Source organism: Pollicipes pollicipes, unplaced genomic scaffold (genome assembly GCF_011947565.3).
Source record: "Pollicipes pollicipes isolate AB1234 unplaced genomic scaffold, Ppol_2.1 Scaffold_3087;HRSCAF=3621_pilon_pilon_pilon, whole genome shotgun sequence".
Classification (NCBI taxonomy): Eukaryota; Metazoa; Arthropoda; class Thecostraca; order Pollicipedomorpha; family Pollicipedidae; genus Pollicipes; species Pollicipes pollicipes.
The window spans coordinates 22615450-22634234 of NW_023596225.1; the positions used below are offsets into that span (position 1 = coordinate 22615450).

Here is an 18785-nt window from a genome sequence, read left to right on the forward strand (position 1 = left end):
GGATCCTTCAGCCGGGCATCTCCCACCACCGCGACGCGTCTGAGGACTGCCTCCTGTCATTCTCGCCAGCACTGTCCTGGGTGGCCCTATACCTTCCCTCTTGTGCCCCGAGCGGCCCTCCCTTCCCTCTTGTGCCCCGAGCGGCCCTCCCTTCCCTCTCCTGCCCCGAGCAGCCTGTGTCTTCCCTCTCCTGCCCCGAGCGGCTTTCCACTCCCTTCCTGCCCCGAGCGGTCAGCCCCCGCCCCGCCTCACGCCGCGGCCCGGCCGCCGCCATGGACTCGTCCAAGGTGCCGATGAGCCTGGCCAGCGGCAGCTCCCTGCTGAGCCACGCCGTGCTGGGCGGCCTGTCGCCGCTGTTCCTGCGCGCCTCGGAGCGGTACCAGCGCACGCCCAAGTGCGCTCGCTGCCGCAACCACGGCATCGTGTCGGCGCTGAAGGGCCACAAGCGCTACTGCCGCTACCGCGACTGCGCCTGCTGCAAGTGCACCCTGATCGCCGAGCGCCAACGCGTTATGGCCGCCCAGGTGAGCCCCCCATCGACGACACCGCGCCCACAGGCGTGCCGCTGACGCTGCCGTCTGTGCCAGAACGACTCGCCCAGGCGGCAGACAGGGCTAGAGCTGCAGACGTCGGCCAGTGATGTCCAGCGTCACTCAGTTAACGGCGCCGCCCTCAGGGAAAGCTCCTGCGCCGCTCTCCGCATTGCATTCCCTGTGACACTGTCCGCCGTTCCCAGCACGTGGTTCACTCCGACGTGTGCAGTTTCTCGTGGGGTTCTCAGGGGCGCTGCTTTCAGCCCTGTTTCGGTCTGCAGCGATGTCGAATTCCGTTCTCGGTGTGTGCTGTGCTGCCGAGATGCACTGCCGGGCCAGATTATGCGACGATGCTGTGGATTTGAGCAAGCTCCGGCATGCGGCCGATCATCTGCACTCCGCGGCGGCCGGGCAGGAGTTCTGAACTTGCCACTGGTGCTCTGCCTTTGGTGGCCCGGGATGAGTGTGACTAGTTCAATCACACACAACTGCTTTTGGCTCATAAAAAATGATAATGTGCTGTACACTTCTTAAGCCGACTGTAACGGGCGACCGCAATCGACGTGAGCCGCCAAGTGTCAGTTTGAAAGGCGGGGTCGGCTCACAACTTGCACAATAATGTCTTGGTGGACGAGAGGGTGTAGGACACTCCACCAACACCATTGCCCGTTCGAGATTAACTGTTCTACTGTTACTGTAACGAATAAGTTACATTATGTTATACTGTTATATTATATAGCTATATTATTCTGTTACTGTAACAGCTGCAACTGTAACGTATATAATGTATTATATTATACTGTTACATTATACAGTTATGTTATATTGTAACTGTTGTAACTGTAACGTATAAGTTCGGGATTAACTGCAGAGTTCAAAGACTAACCTACAGTGTCCTATTTGCTCGTGGGGCCCAGGTGCGATTCTCGGCTAACGCAACGGCTGGTCGTGAGGCGCCAATATGACCACCGCAGTCGCTGGCACTCCTTAACAAGTTTGCGCGACGACTCGTGCGCGACGGCTTGTACCGGCTTGTCTGAATATTATCTTGTTAAGCTGATGTCCCCTCCATCGGTAAAATATATCGCAATGTGCCTTCCTAGCTAACCGTATGACGCTTTGCCCTGCCCTGATCCCAGTTGATGGTACCATCTCTGAGAACAGCTCTGCTCTTATTGTGTTCTCACTGTGAGGTCGTTATGCACGATTCCCAGTGAATTTTCCGTGGTTGGATGAGCAGAGGCGTCTCGACGTTACACGATCTGGCCTGTGCAAAATATCACTGAATGCTGCGCGGTTCAAAGTGGCGCAGTGCTTTCAGCTCCGTGTTGCATCGGCTGTGACGTGCCTTGCTGTGAATACAGGGCGATGCACTCAGTGTGTAGTCATGATGCCATGCTGTGTTCTCAGCACGTGTGAACTGCGATGCGTGTTGCGTTCTCGGTGGACGGTCATCGCGGCATGGGGCCGTGTTCTCAGCACATGGCGAACTGTGGCGTCGTGTTCTGTTCGCGGTGCGCGGTTATATGGGTAATGATGCTCGGTGCCTAGTATGCGGTGTGCTGTAGCACTGTGTTTTCTCAGTGCACAACTATAGTGACGCGGTGCTCTTTTCTCAGCGCTTGGTAAACTATGGCGCTGACTTCGCTCTCAGCGCGAGCCGTGTGGGCCCGACCTGCTCTCATAGCGTGGCGTGCTAGGCTTTGTCACGTTTGTGTTATGATAATCACCTAAAATGTATAAATCTGAAATACACTGAAAAGGAAACACTGGGGTGAAATCCATGGTTTGCCGTCAGACCTATCAGTGTGGGGAAAAGTTTACTCTGGGAGTGCGTGGTGTCATCATTTTGTACCAATTGGTCATTTTACCAACGCAAGTTTGGTTCCGTGAGACCAAACATAAAATGATGAATAAATACATGGCGAGGATTCTAAAGCAGCGAGGAGTGGAATCTCACAGCTATCTTGACAGCCCTGACCACAAACTGTGGCTTTCGCTACTGGTTACCCCGTTCATGCATTTCAAATGTGGCATCAAATTACAGCCGTGTTTTATACAGCTAGCGTGAAAAAGGCTGTTGTTAGGCTGCCTTCAACGTGATCTCAGCGTTGTTAGGCCGCCTCCAGCTTGTTCTCAGCATGCAGTCGTCATCTGACCAGGCACGCCCCCCGCAGGTGGCGCTGCGGCGTCAGCAGGCGCAGGAGGAGAACGAGCTGCGTGAGCTGGGCGTGGTGTTCCCGGTGCCGGGGGACCTGAGCAGGTCTACCCCGCCGCCGGCCGCCACCAGCGCGGGCGAGACCAGCAGCAGCGGCGCCGACGGCAGTGGCGCACCGACCCAACAGAGCCCCGCCGGGAGCGAGGCCGACAACGGTGAGGCTGAGGCACGGCACCGACCGGCCACGCCGGCTCAAAGGCGGTGGGCCTGCCAAAAGATTGTCTTTGAGCAAAGCACGTGGAGCACGTAGCTAAAGCATGCGGCATGCTCTCCAGTTTACTCAATATGTTTATTTTCGAGTGAGTGTCCTCTTTGCGCTATTTCATAATTCCGCAGGGTGTGGGCTCCACATGGACCCCGCAAGAGGCGAGTACGCGGTAGAAGTAAATCCGATATGACAGAATGTTGGTCCCTCGCCACGACAGCGCTTCAGTTCATGTCGCGGACGCAGATAAGATGCCTGGTCCAATGATTATTTACCCTGGATCCTGGTTCCTACTGGTTCTTTCGGCAAACCAAGACCCTGGATCTAGTTCCTACTGGTTCGTAGGACAAAACAAAACACTGGAACTTGGCTCCCACTGGTTCCCTCAACGAAGCAAAACCTGGATCTTGGTTTCTTCTGGTTCTTATCGTAAAACAAGACCTTGCATTCTAGTTCTCACTGGTTATTACAAGACCATGACTCACGCTTCTCAGCCACAAAACCATTCGAGTCACACAGAGTAACCAGCCATTTCAAGGCTAGCAAGATCACACTGATAATGATAAGAATTAGATTTCAAATGTGAATACTGTTGAAACCGGTTCATATCAAATGTAAAACGAAAGAGCTTGTATCCCTTTGATTTTTTCGATGGAAACCCAACAGCGGGATCAGAACACCGAAAACAGGCGGCTTGGGTCAGTGCACACCTGGCAGGCAGAACAGAGCCCCGACAGCTTACCAACCGACACTTGCATCCGACCGCTCACGCATCAGCGATGTTTTACACGGACGATTCTCACGGAAGCTCGGTCAGCTGGCCTGACACTACGCAGGAAAACTCGGAGCATCGTTCCCGCGCACATCCAGTTTGGACGGGTACTTCAGACGCGGACGTCACGCCGCTTGGCGGCACTGAGCGGAAAGGAACGCTTGACGGTTGTAAAAAGCCCTGCATACTCAAGACCAAGAGGCGCAACGCAACAAAAATAACCATAATATTACTCAAATCGTTTCATCACACTGAATGCAAACACATGACAAGCGCGGTGGCACGCAAACGCCTTTGCACGCTTAGAGAACAGCGAGACGTGGCCGAGGAAAAATACGCGGAAATTACACGCACAACCAAGCGTGCAGTGCAATGTTTTCACTGCCCGGGGATGACTGCAAATGTGCTCAGTGTTAGTGATGTACGAGACGAAAGCAAATATGCTGCTGCCTTACCGAAAACCAAAGGCAAGTCGGGTCCTCTTTGTGAAGAGCCTCTATCTCGTTGATTTCGAATTATGTGTTGCCAATAGATGGTATGAAACGGGCCATTTTCCCCCAGTTTATTGTTGTGATTTTTCAGCAACGACGAGGTCTGGATATGATTTTGACTCGCTTTCTGCATTGTTTTTATTGTTTGTAAATTTTTCGTTTCCCCGCTAATTAAATTGGTCACGTAAGTGTAGTGGGTTGCTATGTTGCGAGAAACCCAGCCCGGCAAAGCAACTTACAAACGAATTATTTGCAACTATCATCACCTAACCTTTGATTATTGGTGACTTGTTGTTGAAGATTGCTTTGTGGTACGAATAAGCACTGGGGTAATTATCGATTAATGTTATTAATCGGTGGAGATGGATATCCAGCTGGCTATGATTCTGTAAAAGATACAGAAACACTGGTTCGTAAATTTTCTAACGTTGGAAAATCACGTCAAGCACTCCAGACGTCGCGACGTTATGAAGTCGTGTAGTGTCCAACCGTCCAATACAACAAAAATAGCAGTCGGAGATGGAAAACTCATGCTGCTCTGGGATGGGTGGGGAGGGGGGAAGGGGGGGGGGGGGGTATGACAGCCGTTCATTACATCGTGGGGCTCAATGTTTAACAAAGTGTATCTCAAAACACCTTCGTTACAACTGCCCAGTTGTACTGGTAAGGCTTCGGTAATACCCTCCTCCATTGCGACACATTGCAAATAAGAAAATAGCGTACCCTTCGCGTCAAGCGTTTTTTTAAAAAATGTATTTGGTAAACCTGGGGAGAAAGCTCTGCAGACATGCATGGGCACATAAGCGTGGTCCGCCTGGTCACGGGCTTTCCATACCTGCTGTCGTATTCCTTGGGTGCGTGAAGTGACCTGTATTGCCGGCTGGTCGCGTCTGCCGCCTTTAAGTTAATGGTCAGCATTCATTTAAAAGTGTGAACGGTGCACATAGTATGAACAGAACCAGTGTTGCAGACAGTGTTCTCTTGCCGCATGAGCTGTGTGAAAGAAATGAATGGCAAGGCTCAGGTCCAAATATTCCCTTTTTGATGAAAGAGATGCATCACGCCATTTTTCGAGAAGATACATTAACATTGGTAGGCACTGGTGTCTTTCTCAGTTCGTGATTACTGAAGCCATTGGTCTGGGAAATCTACGAAGTTACACATGTTTAATTACGATAAGATAAAGGGTTGTATTGCTTATAAAATAAAAACCGCACGTAAAGCTAAGGCATAACCATAACCATTGAAAAGTATCGTAACGTGTCATTTCAGGCAGTTGCCAACATAGTTAGTAGAGGTTCCACCAGTCCGATGTAGGTTCAAGCAGCAGTGCTTGGTCTTGGCCGTCCCGAAGAAGTGACTGGCTCTTGTGTGAAAAACATTATACACGGGTTTTGCGACTAGGAAATTGTATCAGGTTCCATGGGAAACACATAGTTCTCGCAGCTACATCTGACTCTGGCTTAGTAAGGTGGTTGCCTTTGGTTTAACTATGGTTACTGGATCTACTTGGATTTATCTTTTATGTTTCTGTTAATCTTTTTGTATCTTTGATTTAACCACGGTTCCTGGATTTAGCAATATTTATTTAAGCATTTAACCACAGCGTGTACCACACATGACCAAAACATCCGAGGCGCCTCACATCAGCACCTCTCAGGCCTGGTCAAGATGGGTTGTTATGCAGGAATATGCGAAGATCGTATGACCCTTAATAGCATCTATCAGCGTTTATATATTCCGCAAGCAGCCGAAGTGCATTGACCTACATCGCGAGTACTTGCATGGCTTGTGTCAAAACTGTTGTGGCTTGCCTCCGCCTGTCAGAAACGCCTAGATGAAAAACGTCGTCCACACTTGCTCTGGCGACGCCAGCTGACCCCGGCGATGTACATGACTGATGGAGCTAACGTCAAAAGAAATTTGGGCTGGGCTCTGGAAAGGTATGGTCGTGTTACATTGTTGTTTATTGACCAACCAAGACCTATTCGTGCAAATATGATTTAGTATTACTTTCTCTGAATCACGTTGGGAAGAGTGCTATCCAGCACCATAAAAACAATGAGCGCCCTAGGTCACGATACCCGCACTAAGACGTTACGCCTGTGAGAGGGAGACATCGCGTATGGTTAAACACGTGTTATTTGCAAATATATAACAAATTTAAGCTTTCATTCGATGGGTATTACATTGTTACACCCGACATGTTTCAATATGTTGCAGATCGCGTATCTTATCACGTAAGTAAATATTTGAAGCTCCGGCCGGAATGGCCTATACTGATCCGAGTCTGACTCAAATATGTCTCCCGCGAGAACCAACTTCACCCTTGCTTAGCCAAATTTGAGACGGTTCCGCTATTTACTCCAATTCTGGCCAGTACCGACACAGGTGTGCTCAATGATGCCGAGACGAGTATTTTACTCGTCCGCCATCAGCAACTCTCAAAATGATCTTGCCCCATGGTAAACGGCTCACTGGATGTAATATTTGACCTTATCGTTTGCAATTCAGGGCAGGTGTTCTAGCGCTAGGATCCATTACCATTTATCGCACGTTTCGCTGCCGGGGCGCTACGATAGCAAAGGCCGTCTGTATTGGGACCTGTCTCAAAACAGGTATCAGGCTCTCCGTTACCGATCACTGACAACCTGATCGTACAAAGAGCCTATTCAGATCATACCGCGTAAGCGCATCAGATGGAAGCGAGTTAGTTTTCACTTCATATGCTCGTCTGCACATGCAGGCCTTCCAATCCCCAGGCAGCTTTTCTACAACGGCGTGTGACCTCTTAGCGATGGAATCCGTTCTTCTGCATAACTGTTCGCCGCCCAATTTCTGAGGTTCCTGCAAATTTCAGTTTCTGTGCCTTAAGCTGGAAAATTGTCACTTCATTTTAGGGCGCACATGAAGCGACCAAGAATCATAAAAATAGTGAAATTACGACGACAAACTACACCATCCACGTGTCTCGTAAATACATTTACCATTTGGTGGTGGTGCTGCAGTTCTTGAGCATGTTGCAACGACTTAGAGACCTTCGAAGGTCAACGAGGTATTTACCTCAGTTTTTCGTGCTGTTTTTAAATATCGGCCGGATCTGGAAGCCCACTTTTTGTTTTAATGGGGGATAACAGGGTACCGTCGGATGGACGGCAAGTGAAACAATCACACTGACTCCTGTCCTGTTGCTCTATCTCAGTAATGTGGCAAATGCCTCGTACGGCGGAGGAAAAAGGGCAGCCAGCCGCCAGGTGCTGCCGTCGCCGACTGGCAGCGTCAGTGTCCCCGGGGGCGCGTCGGCCGCTAACGCCGCGGTCATCAGCGCCTTTTTAGCCGTCTGGCAGACCGGCGCGAATGCCAGTCGTGCTCCCATATCGCTTTGTGCCGGCCGTGCGCCTTACGACTGTTCCCGCCAAAAATCCAATATGAATTCCTGGGTGGGCCGCGCCATTCCGCCGTTACTTTCGGTCTTCATACCGGCGTCGGGAATTAATTTGAAATGTGATAACAATAGACACAATAGAGCAGGTTATGGCCGAGGAGATAGTGATGGGCGTCATCGGGACGCGCGGCACGCGGCTCGCGCGCGCTTTATTGCGCGGCTATTGTGGTAATCCGCGCGAATGGTCGCACTTCGTCACCGGCCGCCCATGCGCCGGATAAACATGGCTCCTTCCTGAAGAGTTATTGAAAAATTAATGGAGCCCTGTGCGCGATGGCCAAAAAGGAGGAGTGTTTTCCGTAGGAGGAATTTTTTAATGAAGCAGTGGCTGCACTAAAAACGCGACGTACCGACTTCGTGACGTGACGGACTGATTATCCGATTTGATGAGATAAGACGTCATTTTTCAACGGCGATGAAGCTCACATCAAAGCGTATACTCGTCGGTTGGCGTCGCGCAACATGCAATGCGTTCGGGTTGAAGGGCAACGTTAGAGGCAAGAGTCTCATGCAGCGTTCCCCATGTATGTTAAAGGCAAAGCTAGAGATCATATTCCGTCACGTGCTATGCTCATTCATGTTTTATAGCTGTTGATACACATTGTCGATTAAGTGTTAGTATCAAAATGTAAAGAATTGCGTTGCTTCTTATAAATGTACATGTGCTTAGAGTAAGCATGTTTTGGGCATATGCTCTTGTAAATGTTCTTGTTACCTCACCTAATACTGATATTAATAACATCAACAGTATTTTTGGAACACTTCTATGTGTAAATGTAAAAGGTGCGTAATGGCAGAGTAGTCAGTACTTTCGGCTCCCACATGGGGGTCGGGGTTTGACTCCTGGTTGCACCATGACCCTCGGGCGCTATAGATTTGGCCACCCTGTCGCTGGCGCTGTATACGATTGGGCTCCCCGACATGCGTCACATTCCCTTGTAAAGATAGAAAATGCGAAAAGATGCATGCGTTTTGTCTAGATGTGACAAAATGGACTGTTTTGAATACACAGTGAAATGGAGTACTTAGGTTAAAAGTGATTGTCATGCGCTATCTTCTTGCTGCCTGTAAGGGTAAGGCAGCCTGATACTTAACAAGATCTATTTGTGAGCATTTGTGAGCGCATGAACAACGAAAATATAACCAGCCGTTAAAAGCAAGCACCTGCAGACATCCGTCATAACCTCCAAACCGTCCGAAATCGGTCCATGAGGCTTTCGGTGCTAGCGGATGACACTTTGACACTTTCTGGTAGCTGAGGTGCTTGACCAGGCCAGGTAGTTATGCGTGATCATGAAAGGCCAGCCCTGCCACGCTTACCTTACTCGGCCATCTATGCCGCGGACAACAGTTTGGCGTCACCCTTCTTGTCTTGCGTTGCTTTTGATGCAGTTCATGAGCTGGGTTGGCAGTGTGCCAGCCAGGGGGTTTCATGCGATGTTATACGATAACGCCATTTAGGGTGCATCACTCGATACAAAGTCAAGCTAGGATACTTAGGGAGGTCATATGAAGTAAACTTGTCAGCGTAAAACTTAAATGACCTTTGAAAAACCTGCGGCATGCTCAGTAAGAAATGTCAGCTAATATGTCAACACTATTTTGTGACGACAAGCCACTTAAACTAACACGTTTTTTCCCGATTAATTGCTACTTCCCAAATCATTATGCCATTTTATTTATGTGACTCGAAATATTAAAGAGTAAATATATGATATGAACATATGATATATGGTATGACCCAGACTAGACTTGCTTTGACATGGTCTTAAACTTCCAGCTTTGTTAAAGTCTGTTATGGTTTCAATATGTGAAAACAGGCTGCTTCGTTTTGGAGTTGGTTGAAAACTTTTACTGTTATTTTTACAGGTGGTGAAGAGCTCAAAACTGCCAGGTGAATTCGACGATTACTATTATCGTTATTATTATTATTATCGTTTACATGACAGGCGAAGTCATCAGTCACGCTGCACATTCGAGCTTAGTGACTTTTACGTTTTAAGGGGACTGGTTCACTTGGCACGGTGTTTTGAACTGAGATAGCCATCTTCATTATTTTTTATAGTTCACATCCACTATCCTTTTGAAAACCTAAAATTCACTTGTTTCAGAGCTAGGTGTGCGTGAACATGTGCAGCCCATGACGCATAGCCTATTCATGGCAACGTCGCGCGAGCACCTAGCCTCATTGGCAGTGTTCTTTTCATGGTTAAGAAAAGTGTTGCCACTTAAGCATTCGTGTTCACAGAGATGCAGCACAAAGTGTCCCAACGACAGAAGGCAAAAGGTTCCGAAAGATATTTCGCTGCTGATTGCATGTCTCGATCACGGGCCGCGCTTCGCCATAAATAGCACAGGTGCTTGAGCAACTACTAGATATGAAGGACATGAGACTGACAATGACAATCGAGCAACCTAAGAATGGCGCCATAAGCAAAAATGTAAATGCAAGTAAGGAAGATGCCGTCATGGGTTAATAAAAAACAACATGAGAATAGACCACAACCATGCGCTCGTTCGTTTCATTCACACGCATACATCCACAACGCTACCTCGCGACACGTCGAAGTATCGCGAGCGAATCACGCCGGCCGCTACAGCCACAACCACGGCGCGGTTACTCTGGTAGTGACTCTGGCGTCATAAAAACCTTTCATGACGTGCTCAAACGATGACATAATGAGGACCGTATTAACTTAGTTGTGAAATCGTGTTATCTAAAGCAGTTTTTGTGTTTCAAAGCATACCATTATTTGCAAACGAGCTTTTCCATCACATCTGATGCTTGCCTCGATATATTTAAATGTAGAGGAATCCCTTTAGGTGATATTTTGAGCTTATGCTGAAACCAATTTTTTGTCATCTCACACTATGGATGCCTTTAACTGTTTTCACTTGCCTAATGACTCCAAAATTGCATTCTTGCTGAGGTAATGCAAATAGGAATCAAAGTGGCGTAGAAAATAAAAACATCGGAATAATACCCCAGAAGAACCCGTAACTTGTACTGAGAACCTCGATCAGTTGGATCTGAGGATAGATTTACTCCCATATGAAATAAATTAGTAGGTCATGGAAGTATGGTAGATTGATAATAAACATCTTGCACTTTGCCTTTCTCGCTGATCGTAAAGTGCCAGATTGATGAAGAGCTTTCGCATTAAGCCATCTATCTTCGTGACAGGGTTGCTTGTTACTTGGTGCTACGCAGTCTGGAGCAGCGCATCGGATTTAACGTACATTGAGCCAATGTGGGTGCCGGAATCCACTGCAAGAGATGTGTCGAATGTGTCTTAAGATACTTTTCCCTCACAAAGATGAGGCAGATTGAATGGAATGTGCTTATGGCATATAAATGGACAAAAAAGGGTCAATGTTGGTTTGCATCTACTTCAGAACCGAAATTTGGACGCCCTCAAGCAGCTGCAAAGTAAAGCACATGGGCCATTTTTCATCTCAATCTATTTATTGCACGGGAGCATTGGCTACTTGTTATGTCTTACATTTACCTTGATGACGTTAAAAAACGTTATACCAACTAGAAATGCATTTTCGGGGAGCATTGTGCCCCACTTCATATACCCTTCTTACTCCAGGGGCCAGGTACTAAATAAAACAACCTCAATTTAACTGTGAATCGGATACAACATTTGTAATTTCACAGTGATGCTTCTGCGGCATGTTTTGTACCCTGGTGTTTTGGAAAGCATGCGCGTTTTTGGCGGTTTGATACTTTTGGGATCCAGGATAGTTTTGATAACTCCTGGTGTTTGCGTGGCCCGGATGGTCTTGAGCCTGGTGTTTAGGGCGTTAAGATTTCTGTGCTGAGACTACTGGCTTTCTTTTCCAGGTGTTGCCCTGGGGTTCCTTGATCGTTTTGTGTCTCCTGGTGTCTCTTCGTCCCGAGATGTGTATTTGCTTATGTGTTTTTATATTCCAGATGAAGGTATGATCTGACTTTTGCGCCTTTGCAACCGAGCCTCTCACACTTCTTTTGGCTGCATCAATAGAACCAGCGAAACATGTCATTGTTTCCCCTCTCTCCCATTACCCGATCGCTATCCCTTTTCCGATCCGTCACAGAAGAGACCATCCTGCCCCCCCCCCCCTCCCTCCTCTCCCCCGACCGCAACACTTATCTCTCTTCATTAGAAGCTGCCGTTCATCACTGAGCGGTCCACTGGCCGTGGCGCGACGGCGCCCCTCCCCGTCGGCGGCCGGGGGCGCGGGTCTCACGCGCCACCATATATCGACAATGATCCGCGGCGCCGGCGGCGACTGGCGCCAGCGCCGATACTCGGTATCGCCCTCCGTGGTGGCTGGAGGTGGCAGCCAATTAATGGGCCCTGTATCAAATGTGCTTCAAATTGATTGGAAGCATCCACTGAATGCATCGGAGGGCCGGCATTTCGCGCCCGAGCGCCTCCGTGGCCCGGTCGGCCCGCCGCAGCGGCCCGGCTGGGAAACAGGCCCGCGCTGGCACTGGCGACTCTCAGGAACAGAGAAACTGACGCGCTGGGGCAGAGGCCTACAGTGATACCGTCTGAGGGATCAATAAAACAGCAACACCGTAGCACTGATGGCTCTCAGATATAAATACCTATGAACGTATCTATGCTTTTGTCACGGGAAGAGTGAATCTCCAACGAGACGACATGGACTTTTAAGAGCTCCATTCAGAGATCCGGGGTATCCGATCTCGTTAGCTGGGGAGGAGGGTAAGTCGCATGTTATGCCAGACGGCAAGCGTCGCCCCTCACAATCTGGTGTCATTTATTAGCGTCGTTTGCACGCCCTGTTGACCGGCCTGGTGAAAGAGAGGAAGGAAATACAGAAATAATGGAGTCACATTATGAAGTTAACGAAATTAACCATTCCAAAATAGCACTCTAACGCGGCTTCTTCACCGGGTGTGTAATTACGTATATAACCGGAAAACTAGACTGAACGATCCAGGTATTCGGTCTCGCCATAGCATCGTTACCGCGAAGGCGCCAACTTGGGAAAAGCTCGATGCAGGCATAGTCTTTACCAGCTGCACGCTGCCCTATGGCCTTTACCAGCAGCATGCTGTCTCTCGGCCTTCACCAACTGCCCCGCTAGCCGCCTCCTTGGTCGGGGGGAAAGATGCTGGACTCGTAATCCAGCGGCACTGGGTACGAGTCCCGGAGCGGGTGCATTGTTTGGCCCGACTGAAATGGAAGGGATAGCTGGCAACTGGCCAACGAGGGTCCCCCCTGGCCCGAGGTGGCCGCGTCGTAGCATCGTGCGGCACGTAAAAGACCTCCACATTCCTGCCTGGCGCAAGGGCGGAGACAAAATTTTGCGTTGAACTGGACGGTACGACTTGGGTGGTGGGTTCAGAGTGCGCGCAGCAAGCTATGCTTAAGCAGATACTATGAACTCAGGTCACCCATGCAAGCCATTCGGAATAAGTTTATAAAAAATAAAATAAATTTTAAAAGCTGCACGTTGTCCTTAAGCCCTTATCAGTTGCATGCCTTTACCGCTTGCATATCGTCTTTTGGCCTTTATCAGTGTCATGCTGTCCTTCGGCCTCTAGGTTTTAGTTGCGTGGGAGGTTACTCGATATGACGCAGAGGGTATGCACTTGTTAGTCAATATATATATATATATATATATATATATATGTATGTATATATATGTATATGTATACATATATATATATATATATATATGTATGTATATATATACCTATTTGGTACGGATTTGTGTACTTAATAGTCATTGCATCAGTAAAGCTTTTTATGCAATTAATTTTTAAAATACGCTGCAACCCAATGCCAAGTTTTTAAGCTCAGTCCACCTGCCTTGTAGCTTTTTCACAAGCCTCAAATCCCATTCGACCATTTCCAATAACGCAGACCTATTTTCATCACGCTGCATACAATTATTTCGTGTTCAGCCCACTTCAGCTTATTCCGGGGAATGCAATACGTCCGCATGGGCGTTTCTCTGTTAAGTTATATTCCTCGGTCGTATCTAATTAGGTTCTACGCCTTAATGCTTCTTAATCGGTATTTCCATGGTATTCTGAATTGTCGACAACCGAACCCATTATCAGGGATTCCATACCTCTGTAGAGGGATATCTAGCGTTTAACCACCGCACCCACGTAACTGTGCAAAGTTTAAGCTGTTTGCAGCAACATCATAATGTGTCACGATACCACGCCTTTCGAAGGGTAATTATCGAGTAATCCAAACGATTTTCTTCAGCGCCACAGCGTTCGCTCCCCTGGCGCACTCGGCGTGGGTCACCAGCTGACCGTTAAAATGCCCGATCCTCCACATGCAGAATATTATATTTGACCCGAGCCACCCAAACCCTTAAATCAATACTTCTCCTTCGGTTAAGGGATCACCCGAACCCGCTGTTCGTGGCATGCATCCATTACAGCTTGCAAGCAGAAAGGTGCTCCTTTATTGACTCTTGCTCGGCCCTTTACATAGGTTTGGTATTTTGTTTACGAGAGAAGAATGATTAATTTACGCTTCTGCTGCTTCTCTTCTCTGCTCTATTCATTCTCATTGCCCTCTGAACTTGCCCACCATATTCTGCTTTACTCCTCTGCTCTTCTGACCCCTGTATTCTATTCTGACCCTCCCCGTCAGCTTCGGGACACAGCTTGACCTGGTCTGGAGCATCTCACCGGCCATCATCAACTTGTCAGGGAAATTGTTGATTATATCAATGCATGTCGTAAAATCCCCGCCAACCGTCGCCACATTTGCATGGTTTTGGACGCCACTCAACTAGATTCGAGAGCACAGGTGCAGTTTCCTACTCGGTTGGGGGAGCAGGGGAGGGGGCAGCCCTCAAACTCTGAGAAGAAAGTGGACCAAATCAGTTTGTCAACCCATTTGTCGGCATATTTTGGGGGAAAGTTGTTTACTGTTCAGCTCCCCCTAACTCATTTTGCGAAATTATGCCCCGTTGGAGAGCGTCTCTCTGCACCAGCTTAGGATGACATTTAACCCATGCTTAGAGCACGATGGCTGTTTGCGTTGGATTATGAGCTTATGAGGCACGCAACCTTTTTTAAAAATTTGATCCGAAGCCTTTGAATGGATGGATCTCTGAGATTAGAGCTCACGCTGAGCAGTGCTTGTGTGGGCCCTGACCCTCACCATCCGATCGCGCTATTCCAGGCAACGGCAGGACTTAGTGGTGAAAGCTTAACGTGTCGCAATACTGAGCACGGTCCGTGCTGCCCTCTGACGTCAGCTAACCTTCAGCGTGACCGCTGGCACCGGCCGCAGGCCATATCCGTCAAGGCCAAATAGCGAAAGCCTAAAGCGACTCGAAACCACCTCGCCACGGGTGAGCGGGTGGGAAGGCAGGCGCTTTAACGGACAGAGCCATGGAGCCGGACATCGTTAACAGTAACATCAACCTGCAAGAAGTTAGCGCATTTCGATATCTTCTAGATATCACTCACCCCACTTGGCTCGACGCTCTTGGCGTGGTCGACACGTTGCCAGCGGCAGACGGTGTGCTTTTGGACGGCGGCAACCATGGGATCTCGATGGCGGGGCTGCGTTTCAGGTCCGCCCCAGAAGAGGTGCCGACCTGAGGAGTCTGATGCGCCGTACCTGGAGCAGAGCAGCGCGGTCAGCCTTGACCTGAGGTCAGCGGCCACCCTCTCGGCGACCGTCCAGCCCGGCCGGCCCCTGAGCTCCGACGATGAGGTCAGCTGATCGGCTTCGGTCTGGGTCCTTTTGTCTGCGTGTGTCTTAGCATGACAGTGATCGCTCGTCTAGCGATGATGTGTGAGTCCACACTGAGTTTGTGTATTAACCCTGACCGTAATTGTTTGTGCTTTGGGGACCAGCGGCAGGAACAGCATTCAAATGAAAGATTATTTGGCAAAATAAAACAACTGGCTACCAATCGTTCAATACGTTAATAGTGTAAGTTTGGCCAGACGACGAAACATAATTTGAGCCAGGGATATAATTTTCTGCTCAGTTGAGGAACTGCAGCCTTTCGTTCGCAGTTTGGAGAAAAATGCAAGTGAAATCCGTGGAGAGATCGTTTGGTGGCATTACTTATGGGAAGACTTTACCATTTTTCATGCTCAGTCCCCCCTTCCAACACATTTTGCGAAACTACGCCGCTGGTTCCAATGTAGTTCTGCATTGCCCAACGGTGACCTGGATAAATCGTGAGTGATTTTGTGGCCCGGACCAGAGGGGTGGGAATGGAAGCTCGCATTGTCAGATCAAATTTGCCAGATCAAAGTCGCCAGATCAAAGTTGCCAGATCAAAGTTCTGTAACTGGCAATCGGATCAGTTAGGCGTGACATTTTGTGCGTATTCTCCGCGTGACAATTGTCTAATGTCACCGCTGCGCGCAGGTGTCTGAGAGATCGTCATCGCCCCGCGCGCCGCCTCCGATGTACGACTCGGACAGGTCGCTGGACCTGATGGCCAGGTTGTTTCCGTCGATATCCCGCTCAGAACTCTTCCACACTCTCAAAGGACATGGAGGTGGGTTCTGCGCAGCGATGCCCGTTTGGGAGCCCTTCCTGTAAGACGTCTGCTTTCGCGGATTTCGACTTAAGAAATGTGAGATAGGCTATTGACTGACTCTTGGTAGCTTGCGCATTTAACATTCGTGACTGCAAAAGCTACATATAGTGACCATTGTAATGCGATATAATTCAATTTGAACATGACCTAATTGAAATACTTATAAACAAAATACGCAAACGAAAATACGAAGCAGCAATCAGGCCAAAAACTGCACATTTATAACTGGACCAACGGCGGATCCAAAGATGCCAACCGGACCATGCCCCCTCCCCCTCTCCCCACCCAAGATAACACAATTTGGATAAAAATGATGCATTTGTTGACTTTGAAGACAATCTTAACAGTTTGATTGCCAAGAGTTACCTCCCAAGCCGGGACTGCTCCCCCCCCCCCCCCCCCCCCCCGTGAGGAGTATTCTGGATCCGCCCTTCAATTTAGCACGCATGCTATCTGAAGAATTGAGCCAAAGTAAAATTTTGCTGAAATAAAGGAATAATAGTTTTCTTACTTTCTATCCGCCACAACCTTTCTTTCCAGATATTTCATTGTGCTTCGCATGTGTGGCACTAACATTATCACACGTCCACCCCTCCACGGCATATGCATATATATATATATATATATATATATATATATATATATATATATATATATATGCTGCAGATTGTGTCTGAACAACACGTGCGTTGGTCGTGTATCGAATATTGAGCCACTTTGTACACAGGCAACGCGCTGGCGTCGGCCGGGCGGTGACGGCGCGTGCCGCTGTGCGGACAGGCGACGCGCTGGCGTCGGCCGGGCGGTGACGGCGTGTGCCGCTGTGCGGACAGGTAACGCGCTGGCGTCGGCCGGGCGGTGACGGCGTGTGCCGCTGTGCGGACAGGTAATACGCTGGAGGCCATCGACAGCCTACTGCGGCCGCGGCCGCCTGCCGAGCTGCCGGACAGCGCCGGCGCCGGCGCGCCGTCAGCCTTCTCCGCGCTGCACGTGCCGCCAGCCATGATGGGCTTCCCGAGCTTCCGCTACCCGTACCCGCGACCCTACTTCCCGGTGCCGTGGAGCGGTGACCTGTTCCCGCCCTACCCCGGCTACGGGCTGGCCTCGCCGCCCGGCCTGCCATCTAGCGGTGGCCTCGGCGATGGTAGGGCCGAGCCCTCCAGGTCTCCGCCTTCGCCGCCCAAGTGAGGGCAGCACTAGTCAGCGGGACATGGGCCTCTCCTGATCAGGCCAGTGAATAATTTCTGGTCCAGTCAGTGGATCACCGACTGGCCCAGGTCAGGTCATTAATCTCCTGACTACCCTTGATCGAGGGGGTGAGATATCTATTTCACTTCACCGAGTGAATTGAATATATGCCTGGCCTGATCCGGTCAGTAACACGGTGTTCCCGAATGGCACGACGGCACGCAATGTTGTCACAGGTTATCTGTGAGCATGGAAACAGCCCCGAGGTCAGATGTTACCAGGTCAGAGATCCCAGGGCCATGGGGCACAAGGTCAAAGATCAAGGTCCGGGGGTGATAAGCCACCAGGTCGGAGATTCTGGGTCATAAAGGGCAATCATGTAGAGCGTTGCCAGGTCAGGCGTTCAGGGGTCAGAGGTCACTGAGTCAGGGGCTCTCAGGCCAAAGATCATCAGGCCAGATGTTGCCAGATCAGAAATAAATGGGACAGGGGTCCTGATGTCAAAGATCACGTGTCAAAGGTTGCCAAGCTGAGGTCTCAATATCAAAAGAATCCCATCGCTGAGGCTGGGTTCTGAAACCTTGAGCTTTGAGGCCTTTTGCGACCTTCTTCTCCTCGATTTGAGTTGTGGATCAGCGCCGACTACAGCGCTGTGCACGGTCAGCACTTGTTCTGGGTGTTGACGGCCGCTGCGTGCCGCGGCTGTTACGCGAACAATTGTCCCTGTGGTGTAACCCGTGTCCCTCTGATAGGCCCAGATAGATGATACAGGGCGAAGGCAACATTTGCTTCGGCCATACCGGCTCGTCATATGACATGAGATGTTGTTGGTCAGGGCATGATTTCTGTTCCACGTGGCTCCCTCTAGTCAGTGGGTAACGCTGTCGTGCCCGATGATCCGTTTAAGGTAGGTTACACCGTAGCCTGGTCATGTTACAGCCCTCAATATACGCCTGTGTCACTCGTCATGCATTTTGTTGATCTTATGACGGCTGACATCGAGACCGAAGTGATGAAGATATTGCCGTCACGATGTGCTGGAGCCGGGCGGGGATTCATTGCCTAAACTCATGCGTTTGCAGAGCTTTACTCGTGGCTTTGCTTAGGTGTCATTAAAGACGCGGGTCCGCATCCTCTTTAGTTAGGAATGCAAATGACCTTGAGTTTGACCAGACGCTTACGCCTTACATCGTAAATTTGAACGCTGGCAGCTACTGATTATGCCGTGTAATAGCTAAAAACATTAGAAATCTGGCGCATTTATGATGATACTACGAGCGCGGCTTGGCAGTTGCATTCTCCTTGTCGCATTCGCCTCCCAGACCCATTTGTCCCTTAGAGGGAGGGTTCCACATTTATATGGAGTTTTAACTGAAG

General features: G+C 49.5%; 1 protein-coding gene across 1 annotated transcript; it reads left to right on the plus strand.

The window, feature by feature from the left end:
• The first annotated feature begins 272 nt into the window (after nucleotides 1–272).
• On the plus strand, nucleotides 273–17408 carry LOC119089898 (doublesex- and mab-3-related transcription factor A2-like). Its single transcript, XM_037212703.1, has 4 exons — nucleotides 273–524; nucleotides 2711–2776; nucleotides 16046–16178; nucleotides 17221–17408. Exons 1-4 carry the CDS (start codon nucleotides 273–275, stop codon nucleotides 17406–17408), a joined length of 639 nt encoding a protein of 212 aa, XP_037068598.1.
• Nucleotides 17409–18785: the final 1377 nt, after the last annotated feature.

Excerpts from the sequence above, each read along its gene's own strand:
- LOC119089898 (XM_037212703.1), top strand. The coding sequence starts at position 273 with ATGGACTCGTCCAAGGTGCCGATGAGCCTGGCCAGCGGCAGCTCCCTG. Across the intron at positions 525-2,710 it reads AACGCGTTATGGCCGCCCAG|GTGGCGCTGCGGCGTCAGCA; the intron begins GTGAGCCCCCCA and ends CGCCCCCCGCAG. Across the intron at positions 2,777-16,045 it reads AGCTGGGCGTGGTGTTCCCG|GTGTCTGAGAGATCGTCATC; the intron begins GTGCCGGGGGAC and ends CGCTGCGCGCAG.